This window comes from Mycteria americana, chromosome 12 (genome assembly GCF_035582795.1).
Source record: "Mycteria americana isolate JAX WOST 10 ecotype Jacksonville Zoo and Gardens chromosome 12, USCA_MyAme_1.0, whole genome shotgun sequence".
NCBI classification, from domain to species: Eukaryota; Metazoa; Chordata; class Aves; order Ciconiiformes; family Ciconiidae; genus Mycteria; species Mycteria americana.
In genome coordinates, this window is record NC_134376.1 from 3,594,359 (window position 1) to 3,621,079 (window position 26,721).

At 54.4% G+C, this 26,721-nt stretch overlaps 2 protein-coding genes across 3 annotated transcripts; both read right to left on the reverse strand.

Moving 5' to 3' along the window:
• Positions 1-6,287: 6,287 nt before the first annotated feature.
• DRG2 (developmentally regulated GTP binding protein 2) lies at positions 6,288-15,948 on the reverse strand. Of its 2 annotated transcripts, XM_075514976.1 has the most exons (13): positions 15,793-15,948; positions 14,385-14,545; positions 13,856-13,945; positions 12,617-12,677; positions 11,557-11,647; positions 11,075-11,147; positions 10,825-10,915; positions 10,532-10,629; positions 9,827-9,903; positions 9,297-9,385; positions 8,283-8,341; positions 7,802-7,855; positions 6,288-7,714 (listed from the first exon to the last, which is right to left on the reverse strand). In XM_075514976.1, the coding sequence occupies exons 1-13, from the start codon at positions 15,854-15,856 to the stop codon at positions 7,628-7,630; spliced, it is 1,095 nt and encodes a 364-aa protein (XP_075371091.1). In that variant the 5' UTR covers positions 15,857-15,948; the 3' UTR covers positions 6,288-7,627. The 2 variants fall into 2 exon arrangements, with proteins under 2 accessions (XP_075371091.1, XP_075371092.1); XM_075514977.1 differs by lacking the exon at positions 8,283-8,341.
• Positions 15,949-16,369: 421 nt separating this feature from the next.
• On the reverse strand, positions 16,370-26,654 carry GID4 (GID complex subunit 4 homolog). Its single transcript, XM_075514814.1, has 6 exons — positions 26,294-26,654; positions 23,670-23,729; positions 22,572-22,679; positions 21,715-21,816; positions 20,301-20,431; positions 16,370-19,197 (listed from the first exon to the last, which is right to left on the reverse strand). Exons 1-6 carry the CDS (start codon positions 26,504-26,506, stop codon positions 19,134-19,136), a joined length of 678 nt encoding a protein of 225 aa, XP_075370929.1. The 5' UTR covers positions 26,507-26,654; the 3' UTR covers positions 16,370-19,133.
• Positions 26,655-26,721: the final 67 nt, after the last annotated feature.

Consider the following 26,721-nt stretch of genomic DNA (forward strand, 5'->3'; position numbering starts at 1 on the left):
CCCCGCTGCTGGGAGCGTCCCCAGGGGAACGCTGCAGGGGGTGGCGCAGAGCATCGTCACCACCCCAAAACCAGACCCTGCCACCTCCCCACGCCTCGGGGCTCCCAGTACTCTCCCCTGGGGAATCGGCCTCTTCCTCCAGCCGGCACGGAGGAGGATGAAGCCCAGGGACCCGTTTGTCCCCATAAAGCCAAACCACGGCACCAAGAGAGAGGAGACGATTTTGCAGAGCCCAGGGCATGTGCCACCCCGGCACCGGGAGCACAGCCAAGGGGAGCACCAGGGAGGAGGAATCCAACACCAGACCAAATCCCGCAGCCCCGCTGGGAAGCAGAGAAGAGCCAGCAGTCCACGGGGGTACCCCCCACGCCATGCCACGCGCCTTGCGTGCGCACGCAGGGTGCCACGCGTGCCCACAGGCAGCTGGCGAGGGGCTTTGCGTGTGCCACGCGTGCCCCGTGGCGGTGCCGGCAGAGCGTTTGCACGCACACGTGCCCGGGCGCAGGGTGACCGCATCAAATGTTAATGCCAGGGCTGGATTCCTGTGGCTGCAGGTTCATGAAAGTTTAAGCAGCGGCGGCGGGAACTCGCTGCCCCGCGCGGATCACCTGCGGGCAGTGGCAGCAGCCGCTCCACCCCCTCGCAGGGGGTATTTGGGGAGACCCAGGGAAGGAGCAGCAGCAGCATCCAGCTGTGCAGCAGCTGGAGGAACCCAAGAACCAGCAGCAGTTGCTGGACCTAACCCATTGGCCTCCTCCGGGACCGGGAGAGCCCCGTGGCTGGCATCTCACGGCACCGTCTTCTCGTGTTTGCAGCGGAGGAGGTATCAGCCGTGATCTGATGGCTTTGGCCTCCTCCCTGCATTAATTTCTGGGCCAGAGACGCCCCAGTGGGGTCTGCACAGGGAGCTCCCGGAGCTGCAGGGAGAGCAGAGGGCTGGAGCAGGAGGGGAGGCCCCCGGCAGGTACCAGGAGAGGGTCCGTGGGGTGACGCAAGCGTGGGATCAGCAGGAAAGAGCATCAGCGGAGCCCGAGCCACGTGGGGAGGCATCGCCTTGCAGGAGACCCCCACGGCACTGGCGCGGTCTCCGCACGGGTCTGCCGTCACCACCGTGCCGTGTGGGGCCGACGCAGCCTGCCCTGCCCTGCCCGCGTCACAGGCGCCTGGCCCACACCACCGCGCCGTCCCTCCTCCTGGCACGGGTGCGCGGCGCGACGCCTGGGCACCACGATGTGGCCGGGAACCACCACGGACACGGCCCCTCCTCGGCAGCGAGCAAGGGGGTGCCGAGCTGGTGAGAAGCTGCTGCAGGTCCCCACCTCCGTCCCACCACCCGTGCAATCCCCACCTCCGTCCCACTGCCCTCGACGTCCCTACCTCTGTCCCCACCACCCTCGGCCGAGCCGGGCAGGGCAGAGGAGGGGCCGGCGGTGCTCTCCATGCCCCGTGGCGCTGGTACGGCTCCCCGTGCATCGCCACGGCTGTGCCGCAGCGCCCGACCATCGTGAGGACTCTCCGAAAGGAGACACGGAGCAAGGGAGAGCAAGAGAGAGCGGACAGCCTGCCCTCAGCCCAGCGGGCTTCGTCCCACGCGGGGGCTGCCTTCCACCATCCCAGCCCCCATACTGGACCCCCCCCACACCTCCCCGGGTTCTTCATCCACGGGCACAGTGTTCACCTGCCTTTGGCACGGCAGAGCTGGGGAAGGGGCACTCGTGCCCAGGCACAGCGGGATGGTGGCAGACGCTGGGGTGGGGAAGGGGAACCCATGGCCACGAACCCCAAACCGTGGGGCACCCACACTTGGCAGCTGTTTCCAGGGTGTCTGGGCACGGCCGCATCCAGCAGCAGGACAGGGGAGGGACTCTGGGCGCAAAACCCAGCCGTGAGGAGTTCCCTGGGGTGGCGATGGGGACCGGGGTTCTGGGAGAAGACGCCCAGAGCATCCTCTGACCCTGTCACCCCTGAACGGCTCCAGCCACGTGGCCGAGCCAGGGAAAGCCACCTCGCCCCAGGGACACGGCCCAGGGCAGCCCCTGTCCCACCACCGCAGCCCGGGAGGGAGGCTTTGGCCACCGGGGTTCTGCTTCACCCGCCCAGCCCCCCGGCACAACGCCCTGCTGCCCGGGACTGGACCTTTGGAGCACCGGCATCAGCAGGGCAGAGCTCCGGCGGCGGCAGCTTCGCCGTCTCCAGGCAGGTCTGCGGTCACCAGCCGGCCCCAGGTCCACTTACAGCCTGTTTCCAGTTACAGCCGGAGCGGGGCCCCGTGCCACCGCACCATGCCGGCCCCACCGCTGCCGTACCTCACCGGAGCTCTGCACCCCAGCCCCACGGAGCCAGCCCAGCTGGCCAGGCACCTCCCGGCTGCGGCATCTCTCATCGCATCCCCTTCCCCACCATCAGCTCTGTGTTGTTGCGCATCCCCTTTTAGACACCCACGGGCATGCGGGGCAGCCCTGCCACGGCTCTCGCTGCTCCAGCCACGAGCCCCAGCGATGCCGGGAGCACCGGGAGAGGCTGGACCCTTCCAGCAATGGGCAACGTGACAGCAGCACGGCCCTCCATGCCCCCCGAGGCACCGGGGGGGGGTCTCTCCTTGCCCTCCCAAGCACCCATCACACCCCTGAACCGGCTGCTGCTTTCCACCCGCTCCAATTCCCCCCCTCCAACCTGAGGCCGGGGACCCAGCATCTCCTGGGGGATGCACACCGCGTCCCTGCCTGCCGGCTGCTGCCCGACACGGAGAGCTGGGGGAGGCGTTATCGGGAGGAGAGAGCAGATGCTGGAAGCAGAGACCAGCTGGGTGCAAGGTGTCCCGGGCTTAGCGCCGGGGTGCACCCAGGAACGCTGGCTGGTGGCCTCGGAGCCAGGTCACAGCCCCGTGCCATCACCTCGGCCCCAGAGCCGAGTCCAGGGGTCCCACAGAGCCCGGCTGTGGGGCCAGGCAGCTTTCCCAGGGTCAAACAGCCCCAAGGTAAAAGGAATTTGGGGAAGGGGTGGTAGGAGACATGGGGCAGAGGCTCCTGGGGAAGGAGGGGGTGTTTAGGGGAGGAAGCTCTGCTCTGGAGGGCAGCAGGAACGCTGGGACAGTAGGGAAGGTGCGAGTCGGAAGGTGAGATAAGGGGTCTAAAGGCAGCAAGCAAACAGGCAGGGACAACCAGAGACTAGAGGACACCGTACGCCCCGACCCGGAGGAGCCGAGCCCCAGGCCGCAGCGTTTGCACAAGGACCGACGTCGCACACAAAGGTCCCTCCCTGGCCCTTCCCATGGTGGCCTCCACGAGCCCAAGGGACATGCCACCCGGCTGGGGGACTCACAGCCACTCACCTGGGTAGCCTAGCTCGCCCACATGGCACCGGGCCGGCTCGGTGCTGCCCGAAGCCCCCGGCTCTGCCGGCGTTGTGCTCTTGGCCTCGCTCTCCGCCGGGGAGCGTCACTCCCCCGGCAGCCACAGGACCATATTTGCTGCACGGCAGCTGCAGGCTGCTGCTATCCAATGCATATTTGATGACTGCTATTATTCTCATCTCCACTCATGAGCAGAAGGACAGGAGCTAATCTTCCCTCTGCAGAGCTGGGGAACGTCAGGGAGGGAGCGGCTGGAGGGGCGAGGGGCAGCCAGCTCTGGTCCCCGTCCCTTCCTCCCCTGGTGACACAGCTGGACGGTCCCACAGCCCCTTCCCTCCCGGGATGCAGCCCTGTGCCACCTCAGTGTCACGAGCCCCAGATGTGAACCAGCTGGTGAATGGCCCTGAGCCATTCCTGCCCCCAAACCAAAGCAAGTTTAAAAGGAAAATCACAGGCATGTGGGGGTAGTACACGCCCCCCCCCCTCACACCCCTCTCCAAAGCAGGGCTGGGACCAACCGGCTCCCGAGGCAGGGCACAGAGAAGGGACCTAGACACCCAACACCCCAAAAAATACCGGACCGCCCTCTCCTCCTCCGGCTGAGCAGGGCATTTCCACCCGCCTTCACAAAGCATCCGAGCTCAGCAGCCCAAAGAGCCTCAGAAAAGCTTCATCCTTCCCCCTCCAGCACGGGGTTCCTGCATCACACCAAACCGGGGACCGTTTTCCTGCAGCGATGGAGCCCGCGGCTCTCCCAAACCCAACGGCAACGAGAGCATCCTGCTGCAGGCGCTGCACCGCCCGAGCCGGGAAAAACCTCCGCTTCCTTCTCCTCCATGCAGACACGTCCCTGCCGTAATGCAGTGGGTATTTATTATGCTGATTCCTCAGAAAGCGAGGGCTTAACTGCAAATTACAATCAATAGCCCCAATCCTCAAGGGGCAGGTTCATCATTTAGCAGGCGCAACCAGAGGAATTCAAAACTATTTGCCAGCCATAAATCCTCCTCTCCGCAGCCTCCCGAGCCAGCCCCGCACAATGCGCGATGCCTGGTTGGGGTGACCCTTGTCAGCATTTGAAACAATTAAGCTGTCACTGCGGATCGTGACTCTTATATACAGCCCTGAGCAGCACTTTAAGATGTCAGCGTGATGGGGTGAGGGAAGCTGGCTGAGGCGAGCCCGCCGCAGTAACTGTCTCTCATTGAATTAAATGAATGTATTTGGAGTCAGAGTCTCTTTTTATTACCTTGCAAACGATTCCTGACTAAATTAAATTATAAAAGGAGTGTTCAGCCAATCAAACCTGCTTGATTGCCTGGAACAGGCATTTTAAACAGAGCACGCCTCAGGCCGCCGCCGTTTCCAGGACTAGATGGAGGGTGGCTGATGGACTGTATCGAAGCCGATCCACCCCGCTTCACACCTGGAGCACCGCTCGGCAGCGATGCACGGCCACACACCGCAAGCAAAGCGGGCGCGGGGACAGGGCAGGATGAGTGCAGCCCTCCGGGATCGGGGTACGGTGCTAATGAAACCGGAGCCGGCTGAAAGAGCAGAGGAATGGCAGGGGGCTGCGGTGCAGAAGGGCAGATCGCCAGCCAGGCTGCCGAGGGCAGCTTTCTCTGAGCAATGTCCAGCCAAGCCTTCGCTCGTACAGCGGAGAAAATGCAGCGCGCTGCTCTTTGGGGGGGCAAACCCACAGCTCCTGCCTGCAACTCCCCCCCATCCTCCTGGACAGAAGAAAGCCTTTCTCCAAAAACACTCAGCAAGGAAGCTCTGAGCACATCTCCCTTCGCTAACTCCCCCCCAGCGCTAACGAGGGGTCTGACCGATTCCGTAAACCTCAGGAAGCTCCGGTACAATCCTAATGCTGCAGTAGATTTCTGCCCTGCCCTTAGGACCTCGCTTTCTCAGGATTCGGAGATATCTTCAGGCAAACCTGCTCCTGCACTGAACTGCAATGTTTGCAGCTTTTAACGTCAGTGCAGAACAATTAGGGAAGCCGTCTGGAAGAATGAACGCTGCAATTAAATGCATGCCTTCTCAAATACAGCTATAAACTTGCTTGCGAAAAAGCTATTCTCACTAAAAAAAGAAGTTAGCTGCTTCTGGCTTAACTATTTTTACTTCATCCCCATTCCAAATGTAATCATATATCAGTTCGTTTTGAACAGGATAAAATGCCCAATTTCCTAAACGAGGAGTAAGGCTAATTAGACAGAGGGTTTTTTAACGATGGCACGCTAGACCAGTCAATTTGAACCCCGAACACACCGAGAAGTAGGCACTAACTAACCAAGGACATGTTTTAGCAGGTAATACTGTGCATTTCAGCCTCACGCAAGCATCAACCATTTCCCCAACTCCACACGCTACCCGGCCTAAGGGCGAAGCCCAGTCAGCAGTTCTGGCTGCCGAGTCGCGTGCCGGGGCTTGGCAGGCTCCTGGGTTTGGAGTGAAAAGTCAGAAACTCAGGGACAAAATGAAACCGAAAGGACTCTTTGTGCAGGCAGCTCTGCCTGTGCAACCTTCACAGGAAATTTAAAGGGCAAGTTAATGTGCTGGAACGGCATCCCACCCGATTCACACAGAGAAGCGCCTGCTTTCTACAGCCAGCTCAGGCATAATGCAGCTAATTTGGAGCTCATTCTCCGCTAGCTGCCACCGCGGTCGGGATTTACTCTGCATTCCAGCTGTGAACAAAGCCAGGAACAGGGAAGGGAACTTACAGAGTTCAAAGTCACCTTCTTAGCTTGGGTATTGTGTATAATATCTATTTATCTCCCATCACACCTCATCAAGTCCCCTCCAGCCTCAGAGCCCTCTTGCAGCCGCTTCACAATCTATTCCCCCCTACAACCTCCTGCAACAGCATTCAGGATTCCTCAGGTGGCCGAAGGTAAAAAAGAGAGTTAGAAAACACACCAAACCGTCTACCCGCTGCAGGCAGACACCTACAGTTCACATGAAATAGCAACTTTTATTTTCTCAAATAAAATAATCCTTCCATTTCTGCTCGATCGGTTTGTGAGGGGTGGGGAGGAGCACAAAGGAGAGGGAAGGAGCCCTGCTCAGACAAGTTTGCGATCAGACCTGTCCTCACAGTTAAGAATCCACATCAGACCGAACCCTTTTTCAATGAAAGAAAATAAAAGCTATTGGCAACTCTTGATCCCAGAAGGAAAGAGCTGTTCTCTATCAGGCACTCTGAATTGTTTAGCATCAGTATTCAATGAAAAAGCATGATTAGAAAAATCCCAGATTTCTGATGAAAAATCCAGACAAGCAACAACGTTTAACAGGGCGGGGGTAAAACCCATGGCATGGGATGGTACTTTGAGCTCAAAGAGCTGTTACTGGAATTTAGGGGCATGACTGAGAAAGAAGGAGATCCCCAGCAATACTCTTGGGGACTGACGGGCAGGACAAGAGGAAAGGAGGAAACTCCCGAGATAGCTCCTCGACGAGTGATATGCCAGAAGTGAATCCTCACTGCAGTCTATGGCTCTTTGATCGTACCCTGCTGCAGTTTGGCCAGGTTAGTCATTCATTTCATTTCTCGTCTCTCTCAGTACCAGTTGGACCAGGATGTCCTACAAACCCTGCTGCAGAGCTAAGGAGAGGCACAAGAGTGCAATGTTTTAATGTTAATTGAGGTGGGACCATTATAAATTCACCGGGGGTTGTCTCAGATGCAGAGACTGAAGTCTCCAACGGTGAAAGCTGCAGAGACAACGTGTCCAATGAGCAGGGGAGGGAAAGCTTTGTTTCCGTTTCAGACCAATGCTTAATTTAAGTGAATGGATAAGCAGCAAAGCATCAGCAATGTTCTCTCAGCCCTGGCTTCCCTGTCCCAAAGCAGAGGGCCAGATTTGTTCACACAAACCCATAAACTTCCCACTGGTTAAGCAAGCCACTGGTAGGTTAACACATGGATCCATGTGCAAACCCTACTAGGGGCAGGACATTGCTGGCTGTGGGAACTGTGTCCTCGAAGAACTGGCTCCTTTTTTATTTTTAAGAAACATTACTTCGCCTGAAATGCTGCAAGATGGAAACCCATCTTCCCCATCCCCACCTGCAAGTACAGTAGCCTCATTTTCTGCCTTTCTCCAAGAGAAGGAGCTTCACGGAAGCTTTCTTGGCTGTAGAACACGTCTCCCTTTTTCCTTTTTTTTTTTTTTCCTTCTTTTTTTTTTGTTTTGTTTTGCTTTTATGTGGTCAGTTCCAATTCTCGTAATTAAGGACAAGGCCAGGCACCAGCAAAGAGCGTTACTTCTTTACGATCTGAATGACATCTTCATGCTCCATCATATGAGTTAAGCCCACTCTTTGAGGGCTGTATTTTGTGCTTGTCCCCTTTAAAGCAGAAGGGGGAGAAGGGTTAGGAGAAGACCAGTCAGAGACACCTGAGGACAGGGATTTCATTTGCTGTTAAACACTTACCCACACCAAGGCATATTTGAACTGGCTGGCTAATGATCTGTGAATTCGATGGCACTGCAAGACAGACAGACAGACAGCATGTGAGGCAGCTCAACGACACTACTTGGCAAACAACTTGCTCAATATCCAGGAACTAGAAGCAACTCAGGTCTATGTCAGAAATTACAATGGTGACTTTAGGAGCCAGTTAACAACACTTGAAAGAATACAGAACAGACACACAGGAATCACCAGTCCGCATAAAGCCCCATTCCTCTGCTTCCATGTGCTTTTTGACTGGACTGCATTAAGTAATTTCTTTTAACCTTTCATAGAAGCTAGGAAAGAAACCCAAGGCAGATGGAATCAGTAAAGGTAACAAAAGGAGAAGCCCAACTAAACACTGACATATCCCAAGCTTTATGAAGCACAAATCATAGCAGGCTCCAAGAGGAACCTGCCTTCTACAGACAAGGAAATGTAAAAGATGCAGAGAAATTACCACATGCTCCACAGAGGCCCCTTTCCGTAGAATAATGGCATCTGTAAAGTCTGGTCTCTCTGTGGAGAAGCAGGAGAGGGGGGGGAAAAAAAGCATTGGATTTCCATCAAGTGTGTTCTAACACGCTGACACCATCTCACATTGCCTTGTGCTTACTACTCCCAAATTCCTCCTCCCGTTACACTTGCCAGCTCCCAGACAGAACAGGTATCCGGGTACGTGAAAGCATCAAATCAGTTCTGTAAACACTCCAGTACCCACAAGTACGGTTACCCACGTCACACAGTCAACAGCTTCCTCACAATTCATCTGCTCCAGCTCCATTCCAAATACTTGACTTAGGACAAACAAAACCACCCAAGTCAAAATACACCCGCTGAAGTAAAACCAAACCACTCCGTAAAATCCCCAAGATTTCATAGCTTAACAAGCTTATAGAAAGTTCCTTAATCTGCTCACATCCACCCAAGTTCAGAGTCACAGCTGTTCACAACCAAACAGGAACACGTTACAGACGTGCCTTCACCACTGGGAGAAGCTGCAAGTGAATTGTACAGCAAAAGGAGGATCAAAGGCACACCTGAGCCTCAGGAGCCTGGCATCAAACCAAACCTCTCACAGCAGGAACAAGAGACCTCTTCTGGGTAGTGATGGGCTGAACAGCGCATCACAGAGTATGCATAATAAGGAAGAAAGCTGCAAACTTGCAAACTTTCCTTATATCATAACCTTATTTCCTTATATCATCACGCAAAGTCTTATGAAAATTCAGCTCTTCTAGTACAGAGAGAATAGGAGGGCTGTGGTGGGATACACACATGGCTGGATCAGATGAAACAGAACGCATCTCCCAAGAGCTGAAAGCTGGTTAGGGAAAGCATAATTGCAGCATTTCCAAGACACAAGAGACCGCTGACAGCCAGGCATCCAAGCCCCGCTGGCAGCCTGTCTGCCTTTGATGAGCAGCAGCCCTTTGTGCCTTTCAAAACTTCTGTTCGGCTAATGGTCACTTACGTCCTCGTTTCTTGGTGTAGATGCAGGTAAGTGCCAGGTATTCCCAGAGCTTCTCCAGCAAGTAGTCCAGGTTCAGCTTCATGCCACAGCTGCAAAACACCAGTGTTTACTGCTGTTGTGATTTAGAGATCCAGAAGAACAAGGTGAAAGGCCTCATTAAAGTGCTAAGGAACAAGGGGAAAAGGCTTTAATGAGGCTAGTAAAGGAAAAACACGAGGTGAAATAAATAGGCCTTTCAGAAGGGCAAGCAGCTTTGAAGCAGCAAAGCCCCAGTCAGATATATCAGCACTCCCAAGGAAACAAGCTAGACTGGCTTACTCTGGCCTGCAGACAGCGTGGAGAAGCCCAGCAGCCTGCCTCTCCAGGGGAAGCAAGCCTGGAAAAAGCTGCACAGCAGCTCTGCTTCTCACCCCAGCAGCTGCAGGCAGTCCTGGGAGAAGCCCCTTCTTGGGAGAAGCTGAAGAAAGACGTATAAAACGAACCAGCACACCATTCGGGCCAGCGCATCAGGCAGCGTGACAAGCTCCTACCTGATTACAACACTGTGGGGTCTCCGAGCAAGACGATCCACCTCCTCCATAGATATCTGGTCAATCTTGTTATAAACCTAAGTCAAAGGAAAAACAACACACCCTTTAGGAAGTCAATTCAGTTAACACTGCAAGGAAGTAAGACGTGTCCACGTAGGTATAACAGGATAGTTCGAGCCTCTGAAACAGAAACACAGATCCTGTCAGCCAGCAGGCAGGCCAAGGCTCTTAGTACAATAAACTCTCAAAATTCAGAAGCCTAAATGTGAGCTTGGGCCTTTTAAAGTTCTCCCTTTGGGTTGACTTGCAACACGTTCTCCAGTATCTTGGATTTCACTATAGATCCAGTCGCTATCAAACAGAGCCACTGAGTGACCTCTGGCACAAGGGACCAGTAGTGAAAACTCAAGCGCAGAGCTGGCAGCACAGGACCCAAAGGCTCCGCACCGCGGGAGCAAACCCCATGACACCAGGACACGCAGCTCGTGCTGCTCCACGGCAGCCAGCCACAAGAGGGCACAGGGAACACACACAGAGCACAGCCGCACACGTAAAGTTATAAAAAGCTCCCTGTTGAGCTGTGCTTTCCACCTCTTAAACCCCAAATCATTACTGCTTTAGGAACCAGGAAGATCCGGTGTTTCCTTCAGCAAAGAATGGAGACGCTCGGTGCGGCAGAAGGCACGCTGTTTCCGAGATACTCACGTAGAGGCACGGCATGTAGACCCTGTTGCCTACAATCACGTCAATGAACTCATCAGGGGAACAATCCTCTCGGAAGAGGACCTCAGCATTGAAGATTTCTGAGGTGAACATTGTCAAGGCCCAAATCCCAACACGTCTACACACCACTGTGAGCCAACGGGTTCAGCTTGCTTGTGAAAGCCTATTGTCAACCCAGCAAGCACCAAAGACACAGCAAGGTTGTGCCGCAGCAGGTACCACTTGACTCGTGAGCTGCTGATGGCTTAAGGGTCTCCCGTTTTAGGAAAGGATACTATATTCATGGAGGATGAGCTGCACCAACTTCTCGGAGCACTGAGTCAACGTGACAGTTGAGTTGAAGGAGATACCTCCACCCTTCTTCGGCTGCAGGGAGGCAATGAAGCAACTTAAGAACAGTCTGCAAAATCCACCCCCCCCCCCCCCCCTTCAGTCTGTCCAAGACAAGGGGCAGCACACAGTGACCTTGGCTTTGAGTAGGCAGCCAGACGCAAGCTGGGCTTGCAGCAGCCCAGGAAACCTCACCTTGAAGTAGATATTTGGTTTGCTTTTGTTCAGCCGGATTCCTACAGATTCCAGTTCTTTCTCCAGCAAGGCCCTGCAGGGACACTGCACATTAGTACCTGTGAGACTGGGCGCAGCCAGGTGACACCATACCTTTCGTTTTTGGCTATCATATTGATACAGCCTTGCCATAAACTTTCACTACACCCTAAAAACCACAGCTAATGCAGGACAGAGTCTGTGGTGGAAATCTAGGTTGACAGCCCTGTCTCTGAACAGCCATTCTATGGGAACGATCCTTCAGCTGAGAAGCCCAAGCCAGTTAGCTAGCACACTTCTAATGGAGTACAACCTCCATTGCATACCTAATAGCTTAAGTACTGGTTCCCCAACATGCCTGGGACACAACGCTTCAGGGAGCTGGCAAGTTTTCTGGGCACGTGGGAACCCCTGAACCTGGCCCACCACCCCACAGCTCCACGTGCCCAGAAGCACACGCTCACCTCTGGACTTCACCCTTCGTGGCATCCAGCATCATAATGACGACGTCTGCTGTCCTGGCCACAGCTATCACCTGCCGACCTCTGCCCTTCCCTGAGAAGAGAGGAGACGGCCACACATCAGCGAGAGAAATCAGCTACAAGTTCTGCGACAGACGGGGACTCCTGCCCTGCACAGCTGCTTGGAAGCAAGAAAAAAGACCCTGCAGTGCTGCACTGGCTGTAGTCAGCTGCTGGGGGGGCCCTGAGCGAGCGTATCTGGTCCATCCATACCGTCTCATGTCCAGCACAAGGCCTAACAAATACTCTTTGCTGCTGCTCCTCCACCACAGGCTACATGAACCAGTGTGTGTGAAGCTATCAGAGTACGGCTGCACGGGCGGAAATGACATCTCTGCCGGCAGGACAGACATCCCCAGACACGTACAATGGTAGCAGCTCCAGGTAGCAGAGACAGCTTACCCAGAACAGTGATGTGGGCCTAGGGCCTCTGTGCAGAGGGGTTACGTATACTTTCTGGTCAAAAAGAAGAGAGACCTTATTAACCAGGCTGTGCTCCTTCAAGAAGAGATCATTAGGAGATTTTCCAAAGTTTCCTAAGGCATCTTCTGACATGACCTGCCAATCAGGACAATGACGAAGCAGAGGGACAAAGCCAACACCTCTTCCCGGAATCAGGAGTCATGGGAGGACTGGCAGGAGCCCAGGAAATTAGTCAAAAGAGGTTACTGTTTAGCTGTAATTTCCCCCTCCGCCTCTCTAGCATCTTTCTTTAGATTTCCTCTGTACCAGAAAACAGATGAGCAAGATAACACTCACGCAAGAAGGTGACAAGTGACTGGCTTGCTTTGGCTCCCACCTCCAGAAAAGCATCTTTCTGCTACATATAGAACCTTACGTGGGCTCAGGGATAAGAATCGTGCCTCACATAAGATCAGGGACTCTAAAATTTGGAAAGCCAATGTGGGAACTATTGGCCCAGGAAACCTGCTAACATCTGAGACACCCAGGTATGGTACTGAGGGCAAATCCCTACTTTACATGAACACAGAGATCAGCCAACCTTGTGCTGCTCCTTCGATGATTCCAGGCAGATCCAGCAGCTGAATATTGGCTCCTTTGTACTGAAAAAGAAACAGAAGGACGGAAAGTTTAAAGCCTTGTGCAGGGCACCCGAGCTGCCTCCAAAGCCCCAAGCACGCGCTGGAGTCCAACGCCTGCAGAGAGTGGAAGTGAATGAACCCGACAGAGCAGGACAGCTTTGCACAAAGCTGATGGCTGTTTTGTTGAGGGAACCTCCAGAGTGTTTCCTGTGAAGCTGCGTCCAACACCACACACCGCGGTACGTTAGGTCCTGACCTCCTAAAGCATGACATGATCGCAGTTTGACAAAGCACCAGGAAAACGGGACAGAACAAGAGTAGCATTATCCCGAGTTGGTGAAATGGAAATTAAAAACAAAAACCCAACAAACCAACCTTACTTTCTTGGTTTAACAAGCACTGTAACAAGCAAGTGCCACCTGCTCTTACCGAGATGGATCAGAACTATTCAGATGTTGCAGGTCTTACAGTACCAGGAACTAACGGGAGACTTCCATTCTGCAGGGGCATTAGCCTTCAAGCTATTGTTGCAGTGAAGTCCTCAGAAACGGCTTTAGCGACTGACTGCAGCTCAAGGCTGCGTTTGGATGCGCTACAGTATTTGTGTTCGTTTTAACACCAATACGCTTAATTTCACTATTCAACTCCGCTTTCAATTCTGACCCAAATTTTCTCATTACTCTTGGACACTTTTCAGTTTGATGCCCTTTATCATTTGCTTTACTGATGGATGCTTAGGCCACCACTAATAAAACTCCTCAAGGACAGGAGTGGTTACATTTTCTTTCCAAATTGATCACAGTACAGATTGCCTCTTTTAAAGCTTCATTAAAAACAAATCTGTCAAGGTTTCCAGCCATCTGGTCAATGGCACCAATAGCGGTTATAAAAAAACCTCAGTTGAGAATTGTCGTATTGCTCTGGTCAGTCGAACGGCAGCGTATGAAACTCCGCTCAGGCAGTCAATCCTGAAGAGTTATGTAGCCTAGGGAAGCGCTAAATCAGCACTGCAGGTTGCAGAAGACCTGATACCGCAAGCACTCAAGACCTCCTAAAGTTTAAAGCAGAAGTTAGCAGAGACCTTTGGCTATCATTGCTTCTTAGCGGCAGCACAAGTACAACTGGTGTAAACAGACGCATTTACATGTCTGGGTTTCTTACCACCACTACTGTGCTGGAGGGAAGAGAGTCCCACTTACTTCTATGACTCCTGGGATACACGTCAGGGTTGTGAACTCGTAAGACGCAGCTTCACTGGCAGTTGAGGTCATTAAACTCAAAAACGTGGACTGAAATGCAAGAGATCGGCATCACTAGAGATACGCAAATGAAAGCGCCGGTAAATATTCAGCAAAACAAGCAACACCAAAGTGTTCCTCAGCTTTTAGAAGCCGTGCTGTGGCTGTTCCAGGTACAGGGACTGAAGCGGCGATGGGACAGCCAAGGGCTTTCGCTGAACGAAGGTAAATCCTGTCCTCTCACCTATTTTCCCAGCAGCGCTGCAGCTGGGCAAGACCAAGTTTCAGGCTGTTACCACAGGGCACCGCACACAAGATGAAGGAGTGTTTCCCCTAGCTCTAATTTTCAGCTCTTAGCGTATAATAATTTGCTGTTAAGTCATGGCAAGAAGGTGAAAGAGGAGATAAGATGGACATCTGCTTTACGGCCACTGCTAACCACAAACCTGGAAACACACACGCCACGTGGTTAACACAGACGCTCACTGACCTTACCCACAGAAGGAAAACCGATCAGTGCCACCCGGGCATCTCCAGATTTCATCACATCGAAGCCTTCTCCTTTAGCGGCCGAGGATTTGGAGGGTTCTAGCAACTGAGCTCTGTATTTTGCAAGCTTTGCCTTCAGCAGGCCAAGGTGGTACTCAGTGGCTGGAATAACACAAACGCAACAACTAGCTGACAGAAAGTTGCTGGTAATTCACTTCTAGAAATAAGAACCTTCCTAAAAAGAAACACTATGGATTTTGGTCAACGTCTTAAGCCCCGCCACACACGCAAGCTACCCCCCAGCTGTTCTGTAACCTTTTGAAATACTGGGCATTGAGAGAAAACCTAGTAACCTGCACAGAAAGTCAGACTCAAGGTAAATAAGCGGCCAAAAAATTCCCAAGTAAAAGGAGCAAGCCAGAGGGAGACCAGGTGCAGGAACGAAGGGGTGAAGGGAGCCAGTTAAGGAGGGAGAGATCACAGGGGGAACAGCCGCTCCTGGGCAAAGGCCCCTCCTTACACCCGGTCACATTCAGCACCTCAAAAATGCAAGATTTTTTTCCCCTGCTCTTGTCAAGTTTTAAAGACACGTTTAACTTGAAGCTCACGTGTGTGGAAGTACTTTATTGACTTATTCTTGGCAAAACACTTGAATTTACACCCAATACAGAGGGGAAAAAAAAAAAAAAAAAAAAAAAAGAAGATAGTTGTTTCTGTAGAAGCTCCCGTTGTAACAGGGAAGGGCAAGAAACCCAGGAGATTATGGGATTTACTATTTCTCTTTTCCATTATTTACCGCGGTCTAAAGTCTCCAGAAGCAGCGAGGTGCTGGGCACCCGCTCTGGCAGAACCCGAGGGGAGCTCTGCTCCCCAGTCCCCTCTTTAACTTAAGGCATTTAGACACCAGCTCGGGGACCCCACAGCAGAGAGCCCCGGGCCCCCTGTGCCAGCAGCACTTGGGGTCCTCGGCTCAGCTCCTAGGACAGCCGGGCTGCTGCCAGGGCTCCGGACCGCACCTCCTCCAGGCCTGCGGCCCGAGGCTTCCCACCCGCGGGGGCCAGGGCAACAACGGCGAAAGAGGGCGGCTGCCAGGAGGGGCAGCTCCCCTCCAAGCCCCCCCAGCCCCCGGGCTCCCCCCGCTCCCCAACCCGCCCCAGCCCCCAACACCCCAAGCCCCTCAGCCACCCCCATCCAGCCCCCTGCACCCCCACACCCCACCCCAGCTTCACAAAACCACCCCACATCCCGCCTCCCCCATGGCCCAGACCGTCACCCCTTCCCCCGGACCCCCTCCCGCCCCCCCCAGTCCCCTCCTCCCCCCTACCCCCCCCCCCAAGGGCTCTGCCTCGCCCGGTATCCCCAGGTAACTCAGCTCCCCCGCCGCCCCCGTACCCCCTGCCGCCCCGCACCTTTGTTCTTCTGCGTGCGGGCGATCTCCTTCTCGATCTCGGAGATCTTCTCCAGGATGCCCATGGCGGGGCCGGCCGGGCCCGCTCCCCAGGCCCCGCACGCCGCACGCCGGAAGCGCCGCCGGCCCGTCCGTCCGTCCCCCTCAAGCGTCCGGGCCGACCCTGGGAGGGCGGCGCTGTGCACCCGCCGCGCCGCTCCGGCCGCCTCCCGTGCCCCGCGTTCCGAGTTCCGCCCGCCGCCACGCCGGGGACACGAGTGGGATCCCATGGGTGGGTGTCGCGGGCTGCCCGCGGAGCCGGCTGGCAGCCCGAGCTGCCCGGGAAATGAGGCTGAGGAGGGGGCTAACGGGAGCTGCTTATAGGGAGAGCTCTAAGGAACCAGGTGGGTTTCAGAGGGAGCCCCCCACACCAGGCCTTGCCCCCTCCTGCTCCTCTAATTAAGGCCGGATCCTGCATTTAAGGCAATCAGCAGCTTATTGGATTCCTGGAGAAACCCTCGAGGGGGGAAAATGAAGCACAGCTCTCCCGCGGAACAGAGAAACGCTTTGGTTGACAAAACACACACGGACACAGACCCCTTAAATACATTTCATGTTTAATTTGGACGCTGATCGCTCCACAAAATGCCTCCTCAGCCCCTGCCCCGTCTGCCCGCAGGTACACCCCTTCTGCAGCCAGCGCCGTTAAAAAGAGACATCGCAACCTCTTCCAAGACCAAATACCCCATTTCTTGCCTCCGCACCCCAGCTCCTCCCCCGGTCAGTTCCCTCTCACCACACCACGACGTACGTAACATCTCTCCTTAGCTCATCAAACGAGTCAAAGAAAAAGAAAACCAAAACGAAGGTTTTAGAGGAGGGAAGCTCTGAACACCGACGGCCCCTGCAAACCTCTCGGCTCCAGGACCTGCTCTGCGCCCGTCACACGCGTCCCACGGGGCGGCATCACCCGCCGGTTTTGGATTTCAGCCGAAATTGGCTTCAGGACAGACAGAAGGAGACAGGCAGAGAGCAGGACGCTCCTTCCCCACCCTTCTCGCAACATATCGAGTCTCAGAGGAAAAACTTCAAGAGCAGTTTTGGGGTAGTTATACATATTAAACAACCCCAGGACCGTTCCTAACCCAGCTTCTGCCAACGACCACAGTGTCAATTCAACTAAAGCACTCAGAAACCCAAGTGTCACGCTGGCACTGACAGCCCTGGGGAGCGCAAGGAGACCAGTGCCGCCACCAATATTGCACACAGACAGCTCCGGAGGGCTGCAGACAGCCGGCGGAGCCACGTCCCCGTTGCCCACACAGCGCCTGGGAAGAGGCTTCGCCCCCGCGGTTGGTCACAGCGGAGCGGCACCACCGGCTTTCGCCTCCAAAACCAGGACATCTCCCAACACCTCCTGTGAGGAAACCCCTCTCCCCCCTGCCAAAGGGGACAAGTTTCTCCAAGAGGAGCAGAATAAAATGGGAATCCGCTTCCCAACTGCTCTGCTCGCAGTCACTCTCCCTTCGCACCTCAAATCGCTCTCCCCGCTTGCCTTCGCGCTACTCTACAAATCTACCCGCAACAGCCAAGACAACGGCACGTGCTTCCTTCATCGCTGGCACAGTGGCCAGGCTTCTGCCCCACGGAAGTGCCGGATCTCCCCCCTTCTCCCGTAAGCAGGTCTCTCTCCATTTGTGCTGGGGAAAAGGATTCATCCGCGGCAAACAGCACGCACGAGGAGGGTGCTTTCCGCATCATCTCCTGAGACCAGCCCGGCCGCTTCTCTGATCACACAAGATCCCAACTCGGAATAGAGGAAACGGACTCACTGAGACCTGAATACTTTCTCGTTAAGGCTTAAACTAGCGATCCAGCTGCTGCAATAAACCAGACAGACATGCTGTCGAAAGGAAGAAAGTTAGTTAAAAAGAAGAAAACCCAAACCACCTTGGTGCTAGGCACACAGAGGCTTCGCTTCCCTCTCCCAGGCGGCAAACCCGTCCTCAACACCCACCCGGTTAAAGCAGGCTTGTGTCACGCGCTAAGGGGGTTGTTTTTAAAACAGCCAGAAAAACGCAAAATAAACTCTCACAAAAGCCCCGCAAGTGGGACTGTCACATTAAATATACAACCGAGGCCAACTTTTAAAATGTCTTTAAAAAAACCACACGCGCATACAGACACACTTTGGCACACAAGCCTTAAGTTATATCACTTGAAACATTTCAAAGTCAGAGGAGAGCTACGGGGGGCGGGGGGGGTGTTGGGGTTTTTTTTTTTTTCTTTTTTGTTTTTTGCCTTGTAAAAAGGTATCAAGCAGTGGTGTTGGTGAAGCACGAAGAGCGAGTACAAATGCTGAACAGACCAGAGCTGTCCCTGCGATGCTGCTCAACACTTGCACTCCCATTACTTTCCCAAAGCGGCTAGCTGATTACATACACGTATATAAAAACTAATGCAGACATTCCCGGTTTTCAATGTGAAAACGGTAAAATGTAATGGAGTACTTGTGCATTTGCCATAGGGTCCTTCAGAAAAGGAACCATAAAAATATTTTTTTTAATAAAAGTCTCTTTTTTTCCTTTTTCTTTTTTTTTTTTTTCTTTTTTACCCTTAACTTAAGTAAAGAGCAAATATACACCTATAAGCAGAGTTCAGATCCACTTTACTGAGAGCCTGGAAGTCCATACATCAAATTAATTCCCAGTGGCGTATCCAGACACCAGGACAGCTCCCAGCTCCAAAGGGCCGGCGTTCCTGAAAGATCTGCAGCTCCGGCTAACCTTGTTAGCCAGCGCGAAGCAAAGACTCGTTCAAGCCTTATCTGTCTCAGCCAACACTCCCCCAACAGACTCTGCAGCTGAGCAGCGCTCTGCCAAGCAGAGCCTCACACACGGGACCCAGCTCTGGGAGCATCAGAGCTGGCAATCTGGGCAACAAACCTGAGTCCTGGCGATTTCAACCCATATCAGGCTGTAACAATGAAAATATAAGCACCGAGCTTATATTTTCTTATTACTCAGAGGACAGACCACTGATTCCAGCTACTGAGAAACAGCTTCCAGAGGAGAGCTGGGAGGAATTTCAGTGATAGAGAAACTAGCTGTGCAATAAGAAAGTGCATTTAAAGGTAGCTTAAAACCAGATTAAAGATCAAATCGCCACTCGACAGGAGGGAGAATCAAGCTCCAGCAGCCACGCTCCTTGGGCTGGGTGGGTTAACATTCAGGCTCTCTCTCGCGAGTCCGAGGGGCAGGAGAGAAGCGTGCATTCCCGTGCTCCGACAGGGACACAGTTCTCCTGGCAGGCCATGCTCTCCTGCCCAGTTTGCTTCTGTGCGGTATCAGTTCTGGACAGCTGTCATCGGAATTCGTAGATAGGAGCGCTGTGCTCAGGAACGTGAGTTAAATTCAATGACTGATACCTGGGAGAGAGGGAAAAGACAGATGAGAGGATTACATAGAGCAACAGAACTCCCCCAGCACCAACGGCTCCTGCTTGGCAGGCCACAGAGCAGACATCCTGGTGGCTGGCTCCTCTCTTCCCCTCTACAGTCTCAGAGTCAAGTCTCAGAGATGTTCAGGCACCCAACACCCACTTACCCATGGTGCCAAAACCCCGTGAGGACTCGGCATCGTTCCTCATTTCCATTCCCGTGCCTTTGAGCTACCTGCAGCCAGGCTACGTTCGAGGTGGGCTGACTGTGGTTTTTGGACACCTTTTGAAGTTCAACAACTTTCATGTTCAAACAGTGTTTGCTACAACTGCAAATTACACTTGGGTCTTTCAAAGCTTAGCTCGAGGGGATTCGTCTGAAAGCCTCCCAGGTACCTTCCCTCCCCCCCGAGAGCTTCCAGCCACCCTACAGATTAACTTGCTGCATGTGACAAATATCCAAGGCTGTCGGAGGGAAAAGAGCTCTCCACAGCTACTTGTCACATGGCTTTCACAAGAAACCAACCAATTAACTTTGACTGTTCCCTGTGTCTTACAGCAACACCCCAAGGACCATGGACTACAAAGGACTGGCCTAACAAGATTTCTGCGTGAAGAGAGCAACAGCCAAGCTGTTATATGTGAGAAAGCACCAAGCTCCTTCTCGAAGGCCCCTCTGACATCCTCTGAAGGGCCAAGGTGTGGAGAAGCTTAAAGCTTCAATCACTGAGCAAAGCTGGCGTCTGCCTCCCAACGTACCTCACTGAGTCACCACACCATTGCTTCACTGGGCCACAGCACATATCCGGACCTTGTATCTCCCTTGCGCCACGTTGCCAGCCCGATTATCCCAGCCGTGCAAGAAGGGCAGCACTTTATACCACACAGAAGGGCTGCGCTAGCCTGCTCTGGCCAAGCATGGCACACACACCCTCCCTTCTGCCCTGAGGTCCAGCCGCCAGACTGAACCTCCTTCCCAGCCCAGAAAAGCACCGCCTGGACACTCCCAAGGCTGCAGACAAGCAGAAGAGGAGTCACTGCTTAGTTTGAGGAGCCACCCTTCAGTCCGCAGGAGGAAGGAAGCTTCCTTACCATTCTGAACTCCTATGGTAGTAATAGCCCTCTATAGATGCTGCTGACTTCTGGAAGCAGATGTAATAGAAACCAGCAAAGGAAGCACCACTGATGTCTTTGATAGTGTGATCTGGGACTAGGAACTGTTCCTGCACACAAAACACAGACTGTGTTTTAAAATGCTGGCCAAATACTACCCCCTCCCCTCAACCTGCCCTCCCAAACTGAATATTGGCACCCATTAACACGAAGGCATTCCTGGCTGAGCATTCCCTGCACTCGCAGCAGCCCAGACCAGAGAGACCGGTGCGTTCTTTCACTACCTGCCACTGGAGGCATCTTACAGGGAAGCAGACAACAGAGAACAGAACCAGTTTTAAGAATACACAAGATCAGTTTCAGTTCAGCTGCCCGCTGCAAACCAGAAGCCAATTGCAAAATCGGGAATCAGAGCTGCCTGATGATGAAGAGAAGGCTCTGAGGAGACCTTATTGCAGCCTTTCAATACTTACAGGGGGCTTATAAGGAAGATGGAGAGAGACTTTTTACCAGGGCCTGCAGTGATAGGACAAGGGGTAACAGTTTTAAACTAAAAGAGGGTAGCTTTAGATTAAATAGAAGGAAGAAATTATTTACTATGAGGGTGGTGAGACACTGGAACAGGTTGCCCAGGGAAGTTGTGGATACCCCATCCCCTGGAATTGTTCAAGGTCAGGTTGGCTGGGGCTTTAAGCAACCAGAAGATGTCCCTGCCCATGGCAGAGGAGGAGGCATGTACTAGATGATCTTTAAAGGTCCCTTCCAACCCAAACCTTTCTGTGATTCTGTGATTTCCTCCCATCACAGCTGCACAAAGCTTGCGTAAAGAAGGAGGAATCGATCCAGCTGAAGAGCAGAGAGGTGCAGACTGGCCAGGATATTTTAGACTGGATATTGGGAAATTTTACTTCACTGAAAGGGTTCTCAAGCACTGGAACAGGCTGCCCAGGGCAGTGGTTGAGTCGCCATCCCTGGAGGGATTTAAAGGACGTTTGGATGAGGTGCTTAGGGACATGGTGTAGTGGTGGTCTTGGTTGTGTTAGGTTTACGGTTGGACTCAATCTTAAAGGTCTTTTCCAACCTATACAATTCTGTGATTCTGTAAAAACACACAGGCCCCGCACAGGGACCGAAGACACTGATTCTCTCATCTTCTGGAGCACCACCAAGCAAGATTTTCCTGTTGTGTTTTTAGCCGTGACTGCAGCCCTTAAGGATGCAATTAGCTGGCTAGACAGGAGTCACACTGGAATTTGCAAGTATGGTGGGTTACGAGGTTGGTAGGGTCAGACCTTTCATTAAACCAGTGTAGCTGAAAAAGCTTTCAGGCACCACAAGCCTCTGTCAGTTGCTTGTAAGCAGTTCATCAGAGAAGGAGACATGCAGAGTTTACCTTCCATCTCATGAAGACATAGTCCCCATTTTTCAGATCCTCATAATCAAAGTCATCAGAGTTAAATGTTTTTGCATACTGGTAAAAAGCCTGGAACTTCCCCTGAAACAAAAAAGAAAAGAAACCAGGATGCTTATTCCAGGAGTAGAGCTCACTAGTGCCAGATGCTATTTAGGAGGGAAGAACTGCTATGGCACAGGACCTCCTCACCAAAGGGGCTGCTCTTTCCCTGGAGCAGTGCTAAACGCACACCCCAGGACTAGCACAGGGGAACACAGAGGATTACCAGACGTCCACAGCCATATCCAGCCTGGCTGGAGAAGCTCTGACACTTCCAGAGGAAGATATTTTGACAGAAACATAATAAACATCAAAGTCTGACAAACAACAGCAAAGGTCAAAGCGGGGAGGCAATCAGCTGGCTGCTGTGTCCCTGATCCAGAGCACAGTGGCAGACACACCCTGTCCTGAGCAGAGGCCTGAGGTGGCTGAGACACAGGTACCAACTGCCCTGCCTGTGCCAGAGGGGCTCCTCCCCCCTTCTCCACTCCATTTTGCAATGAGTCTTCAAAATAAGGACTGTGTTCTCCTAGGGGGTCAAGAGACAGGGATTGCTCCTGCTCCCTTCCAACCCCAGGGACAGCAAGTGGAAAGCAAGACGCCCTTCTCATGGATCACAGCCAACAGCCTCCTGAAGGGACCTCTAGTTGCAAACATCCCCACGGGAGGAGGAGCGACACACCCAAAAAGGAGAGGTTTCCAGGCCCTTTTGACAGCTCTTGCATGGGCACACACTGCACCTCATCTCCAAATCAGCTATTCAGCCAGGACTGCATCTTCCCCCCCGATTTATTTACCCAGTGTTTACGATCCACATCTTCGTCAGCATCCCACTTGCGCGTTAAGAAAGGGTGCTTTTTACTGATTATTTCCCCTTCAAAAAAAGTGGTGAGGGTTGGGTACTCCTAGGAGAGAAGAGAGACGAACAGGAGGTCAGAAGATTTGTCACCTAGAGACAGAAACCCAAACGCAGACAGAGGTGCACGCACTCGGCAAAAAGCAGCATCTCGCAGCAAGAGCTCCGGACAATCCGAGGTCGGTGCTCCCGTCCCTCCAAGCAGCACGCTGACTCGTCCTGCCCTGCACCTCTTAAAGTCTGACTCGTACGTACACACGCACAGCCTCCACCCTCTTATTCCAGCCTCTCTCTGCCTCCCTATTCACTTCATGAAACCAGAAGGAGCCGTGTCAGAGCTGAACTGTGGGGAAGCCCCCAGCTGGACGATCACAAGTGACCGTTTACAGCCACCACTGCTCCCCAGCGGATACCCAGCGATTGCTGCATGACTGCTACAAAGCCCAGGGGCTGGATTAAGCCACCCCAGCAGGGGAGAAGGTGTTCCTCTTCAGCTTTGCATTGGCACCGAATTAGCAGAACGCAGGCAGAGAACAGCAGGCTCAGCTGGGGTGAGCGAGCTTCTCCAAGCGCTCCCGTGTAATGTCAGACATGCGGTGCACTGCCGCCGAAAGAAGCATCACCCCGGGAGACAGTTCTCACTGACTGTCCGGCACCACAAGCAGCTCTTAGAGGATAGATAGGGAAGGAAGTATGTAAAGATCTGACTGTTAGGGTCATGGTTTATTTTCTTTCAGCAACACACCACCACTGGTAGAGTGCCTAAAGCTGACTGCAGGGTCAGACTCAGTTCTGCTCAGACCTTAAGGGATGCCAGATAAGCTTCCCTCGTTCAGGACTCCCATCCATACTGGCCCATCGTACTTGCTCAACATGCCAAGAACAACAGATTGAAGCTATTAAACTACTTAGTGGTCAAATTTACTGTATGCTCAATCCCTCCACTTCCTATTTCTGGTGACAGCTTCTCCCACCCCACCAGGAAAAAGAAAACCCTTTACACAGCACCTTTTCTTGTTGTTTTGCAGTTAACACTCACCTCTGTAAGGCCTTTAATCTTCAAGTATCCACAGAGATAGGAGTTTTCCATATCCACATGCTAGAAAAGAGTACAAAGTCCAACCATAAGCATAGGCATGAAGGCACCCAATTGATCCAAAGCAGTTTCTAACCCCTCCAAGGCTAATTTCAGCTTCAGCTGGTACAGACTGTCCAGCTTACTGCCCAACGCTCACACTGGCAGCCCTTCCCCATGGCTGGGAACCACTCAGAAAGATCATTTACAGGTGCCCATCTCACCTCCGACAGCCCCCACATCCCAGGCTTGACAACACCCTCCCTGCTTCCAGCACCATCACACTCAGGCAGCACCCTCTGCCCAGAGATCTCTAATGGGAAGCAAACCCCCCCATCTCCACCCAGAAGGAAGCAGACTCACAGGTTTCTCCAAGTGAGAGCACCACTGGCAGAATCACCCACACTCCCAGCCCCCACATTCCCCAGTCACAAACTGGCATTCAGGTGAGGGAAGAGTAAAAAGCATCTATTTACTGGAGATAATTCCGGCTAGAGGAAGAAAGCATGGCCCTGAGCTTCACCGTCTGCTTATTTAACAGGCCTGACCCACACCTCTCTAACACACTACCTGTACTCTCTGCCTAGTACCCGGCACGGCGCACGCCAAAGCCTGCTCAGAAGCCAGACGATGCCTTGTGCGTTTTGAAAGAGGCCTTTCTCCCAGATCTAAGGCTTTTATGCCACCCTTCTTTTGAGTTACAGGGCTGCATCTCGCTACTTCTGCTGTGCAGAAGCTAGGCAGGGGGCTGCGTCTGTTCCAAGCATCTTTAAAACCAGGGGGTTTTCCAAGCTTTTCCCCGACATCTCCAGATCAGTTTTCAAAGCAAGAAGCGAGTTATTTGGGGAAGTGCAAACATCAACTGTGAGAAGATGAATCTTCCCCACCTGTGATCAAAGAAAAGCGACGTTTCTCTGCGCTCAGCACAGGGAGAGCAGGCAGCCACCTCTTCTCAGCTGACACGCGCAAAACAGCAGCATTTTTAGCACAAAGCCACAGCCAGCCCCTGCGAGAAGGCAGCATGCAGTGAAGCTCATCAGCCATAGGATGTCCCCACCACGGCAAACCATACCAGGTACGCTTGTGGTGTTGACAAGCGAAGGACCGTATGTGAAAACAGACGGTCCAGTTCAAACGCTACCCCATCTGCTGACCCTGGGGCTCTGACACTACTCCACAACGCCGGCACACACGTCAAGCTTCATCACTGCGCTTGCTACGTGCTCAATCACGGTCCCCCAGATCCCGTGCCACCAAACTGGGAACAAAGCTGTGACTCGCAGGGTGCTCTATAGGAAAGCATGTATCAGATGTCTGGCTTGCCTGCATACTAATGACTCCACACCTTGCCAGCTCTGCCCAAAGCCATCGTGCCAATGCCTAGGACTAAAAATAAAGCACGCAGGGTGACAATGACTGCAGGGAGGAATGGGAAAGCCACACGAGCCAGCGTCCCAATTCCCCAGCACAGCTGGGCACTACAGCTGTCTGGCTGCATTCCTGCCACAGACGAACCACCGCACTTCGTCCCAGGCTCCCTGCTCAGCGTGGGGGAGCCTCCGACACCCCAGGGATGGGGAACCCTGGGTCCCAGGTCCAACCAGGCCATGCTCTGCCAGCCAGGGTCTGGATCCACGCCGATTTCCAGCCAGGCCTGAAATACAGGCTGTCCCGCCGGTAAGGGCTTCCCAGGACACCACCCACTCTAAGCTGGGCTCTTACCCTTCCACCCTGCGGCACGGAGGTGCACGGCTACTCCAGAGCCTGAAGGGAACGGGGGAAGGATCCCAGGTTGTGAACCTTGCCAGGCTCAAGGGGAATGGGGCAAAGAGGTGGGGGGGAAAGGCTTTAGTGGGCCTTCCTCAGGGTTTGAGGGAAAGGGAGCAAGGAAGTGGCCCTGGGCCTCACTAGCCCTGAGGGAAAGGATTCTCTCCTGGGGCCTGAGGGGAACAGGGCAGGGTTTTTTCCCCTGATTCTGAAAGGAAGGGAAAGCGCACAGGGGGATAGAGATCCCTCCAGAGCCTGAGGAGTCACAGCCATTACCAGGCTTGATGGAACCAGGGGAATCACAGCCAGGTCAGAGGGGAGCAGGGACAAGGAGGACCAGGAGCCTTTCCAGGCCTGAGGGGAAGGGTCTCCCCGAGGCCTCCGCCACCCTGGCTGCACCTCACCGGGGCACAGGGGAACGGGGACGCTGGGGCTAAGGGAAAGGGGTCTTCCCCACCTCAGCCACAGGCCTCGCTGGGGCTCAGGGCATAGGGACTGGGGGGTGGCACAACAACATCTGGGTTCTGAGGGGATTGGGGGAAGGCAGACACCGACCCGAGCCGGGGGGGGGCCGGCAACCGTGGCCTGAGGGGAACGGGGACGGCGGCAGCAGCCGGGAGACCGGGCGAAGAGAAAAAGTGACTGGGCCTGAGAGGGCGGGAGACCGGACGACCGCGGCCTTCGGGGGCCGGGAGGGAATTAGGTGGGGCGACCGCCGCCTGAGGGGACCGGCGGGGCGGGAGCGGCGACCGCGGCCTGAGGAGAGCGGGGCCCCGCCGCACCGGGCCCGGGGGGGAGGCGGCCGCCGCCGGGCCCCTCACCTGCATGACGACCTCCACCTCGTAGGCATTGCCCTTGCTGCGCTGCTGCCCGCGGAACTTGGCGCCGCTGTAGAGCAGCGAGGTGGCCACGCCGGGCTGCGCCGTGTTGATGGGGGGCGGCGGCACCAGGCTGCTGGCGGCCGCCCCGGAGGGCGGCGAAGAGGCCGAGCCCGCCGCCCCGCCCGCGCGGCACCGCTCGCTCCGCACCGGCATCTCGGGAGGGTCCCCGGGCGCCAGCGTGGCCGGGGCCGAGCGCGGCCGGAGGCGCCGCCCGCTCCGCTCCGCTTCGCTCCGCTCCCCGCACGCCGAGGCCGCCGCCGCCTGGCTCAGGGCCTCCCGGCAGCGCCTCCGCGCGCTCCCATTGGCCCTCGCGGGCGCTGCGCAAGGGGCGGTGCCGCGCGCCGATTGGCAGCGGCCGCGAGGCACGC

Coding starts and splice junctions, on each gene's coding strand:
- DRG2 (XM_075514976.1), bottom strand. CDS start 15,856: ATGGGCATCCTGGAGAAGATCTCCGAGATCGAGAAGGAGATCGCCCGC. Junction 14,546..15,792: donor CCGCACGCAGAAGAACAAAG/GTGCGGGGCGGC, acceptor GTGTTATTCCAG/CCACTGAGTACCACCTTGGC. Junction 7,856..8,282: donor GGGCCTCTGTGGAGCATGTG/GTAATTTCTCTG, acceptor TCTGTCTTGCAG/TGCCATCGAATTCACAGATC.
- GID4 (XM_075514814.1), bottom strand. CDS start 26,506: ATGCCGGTGCGGAGCGAGCGGTGCCGCGCGGGCGGGGCGGCGGGCTCG. Junction 21,817..22,571: donor ATGTGGATCGTAAACACTGG/GTAAATAAATCG, acceptor TTTTTGTTTCAG/GGGAAGTTCCAGGCTTTTTA. Junction 20,432..21,714: donor ATGTCTTCATGAGATGGAAG/GTAAACTCTGCA, acceptor TTTTGTGTGCAG/GAACAGTTCCTAGTCCCAGA.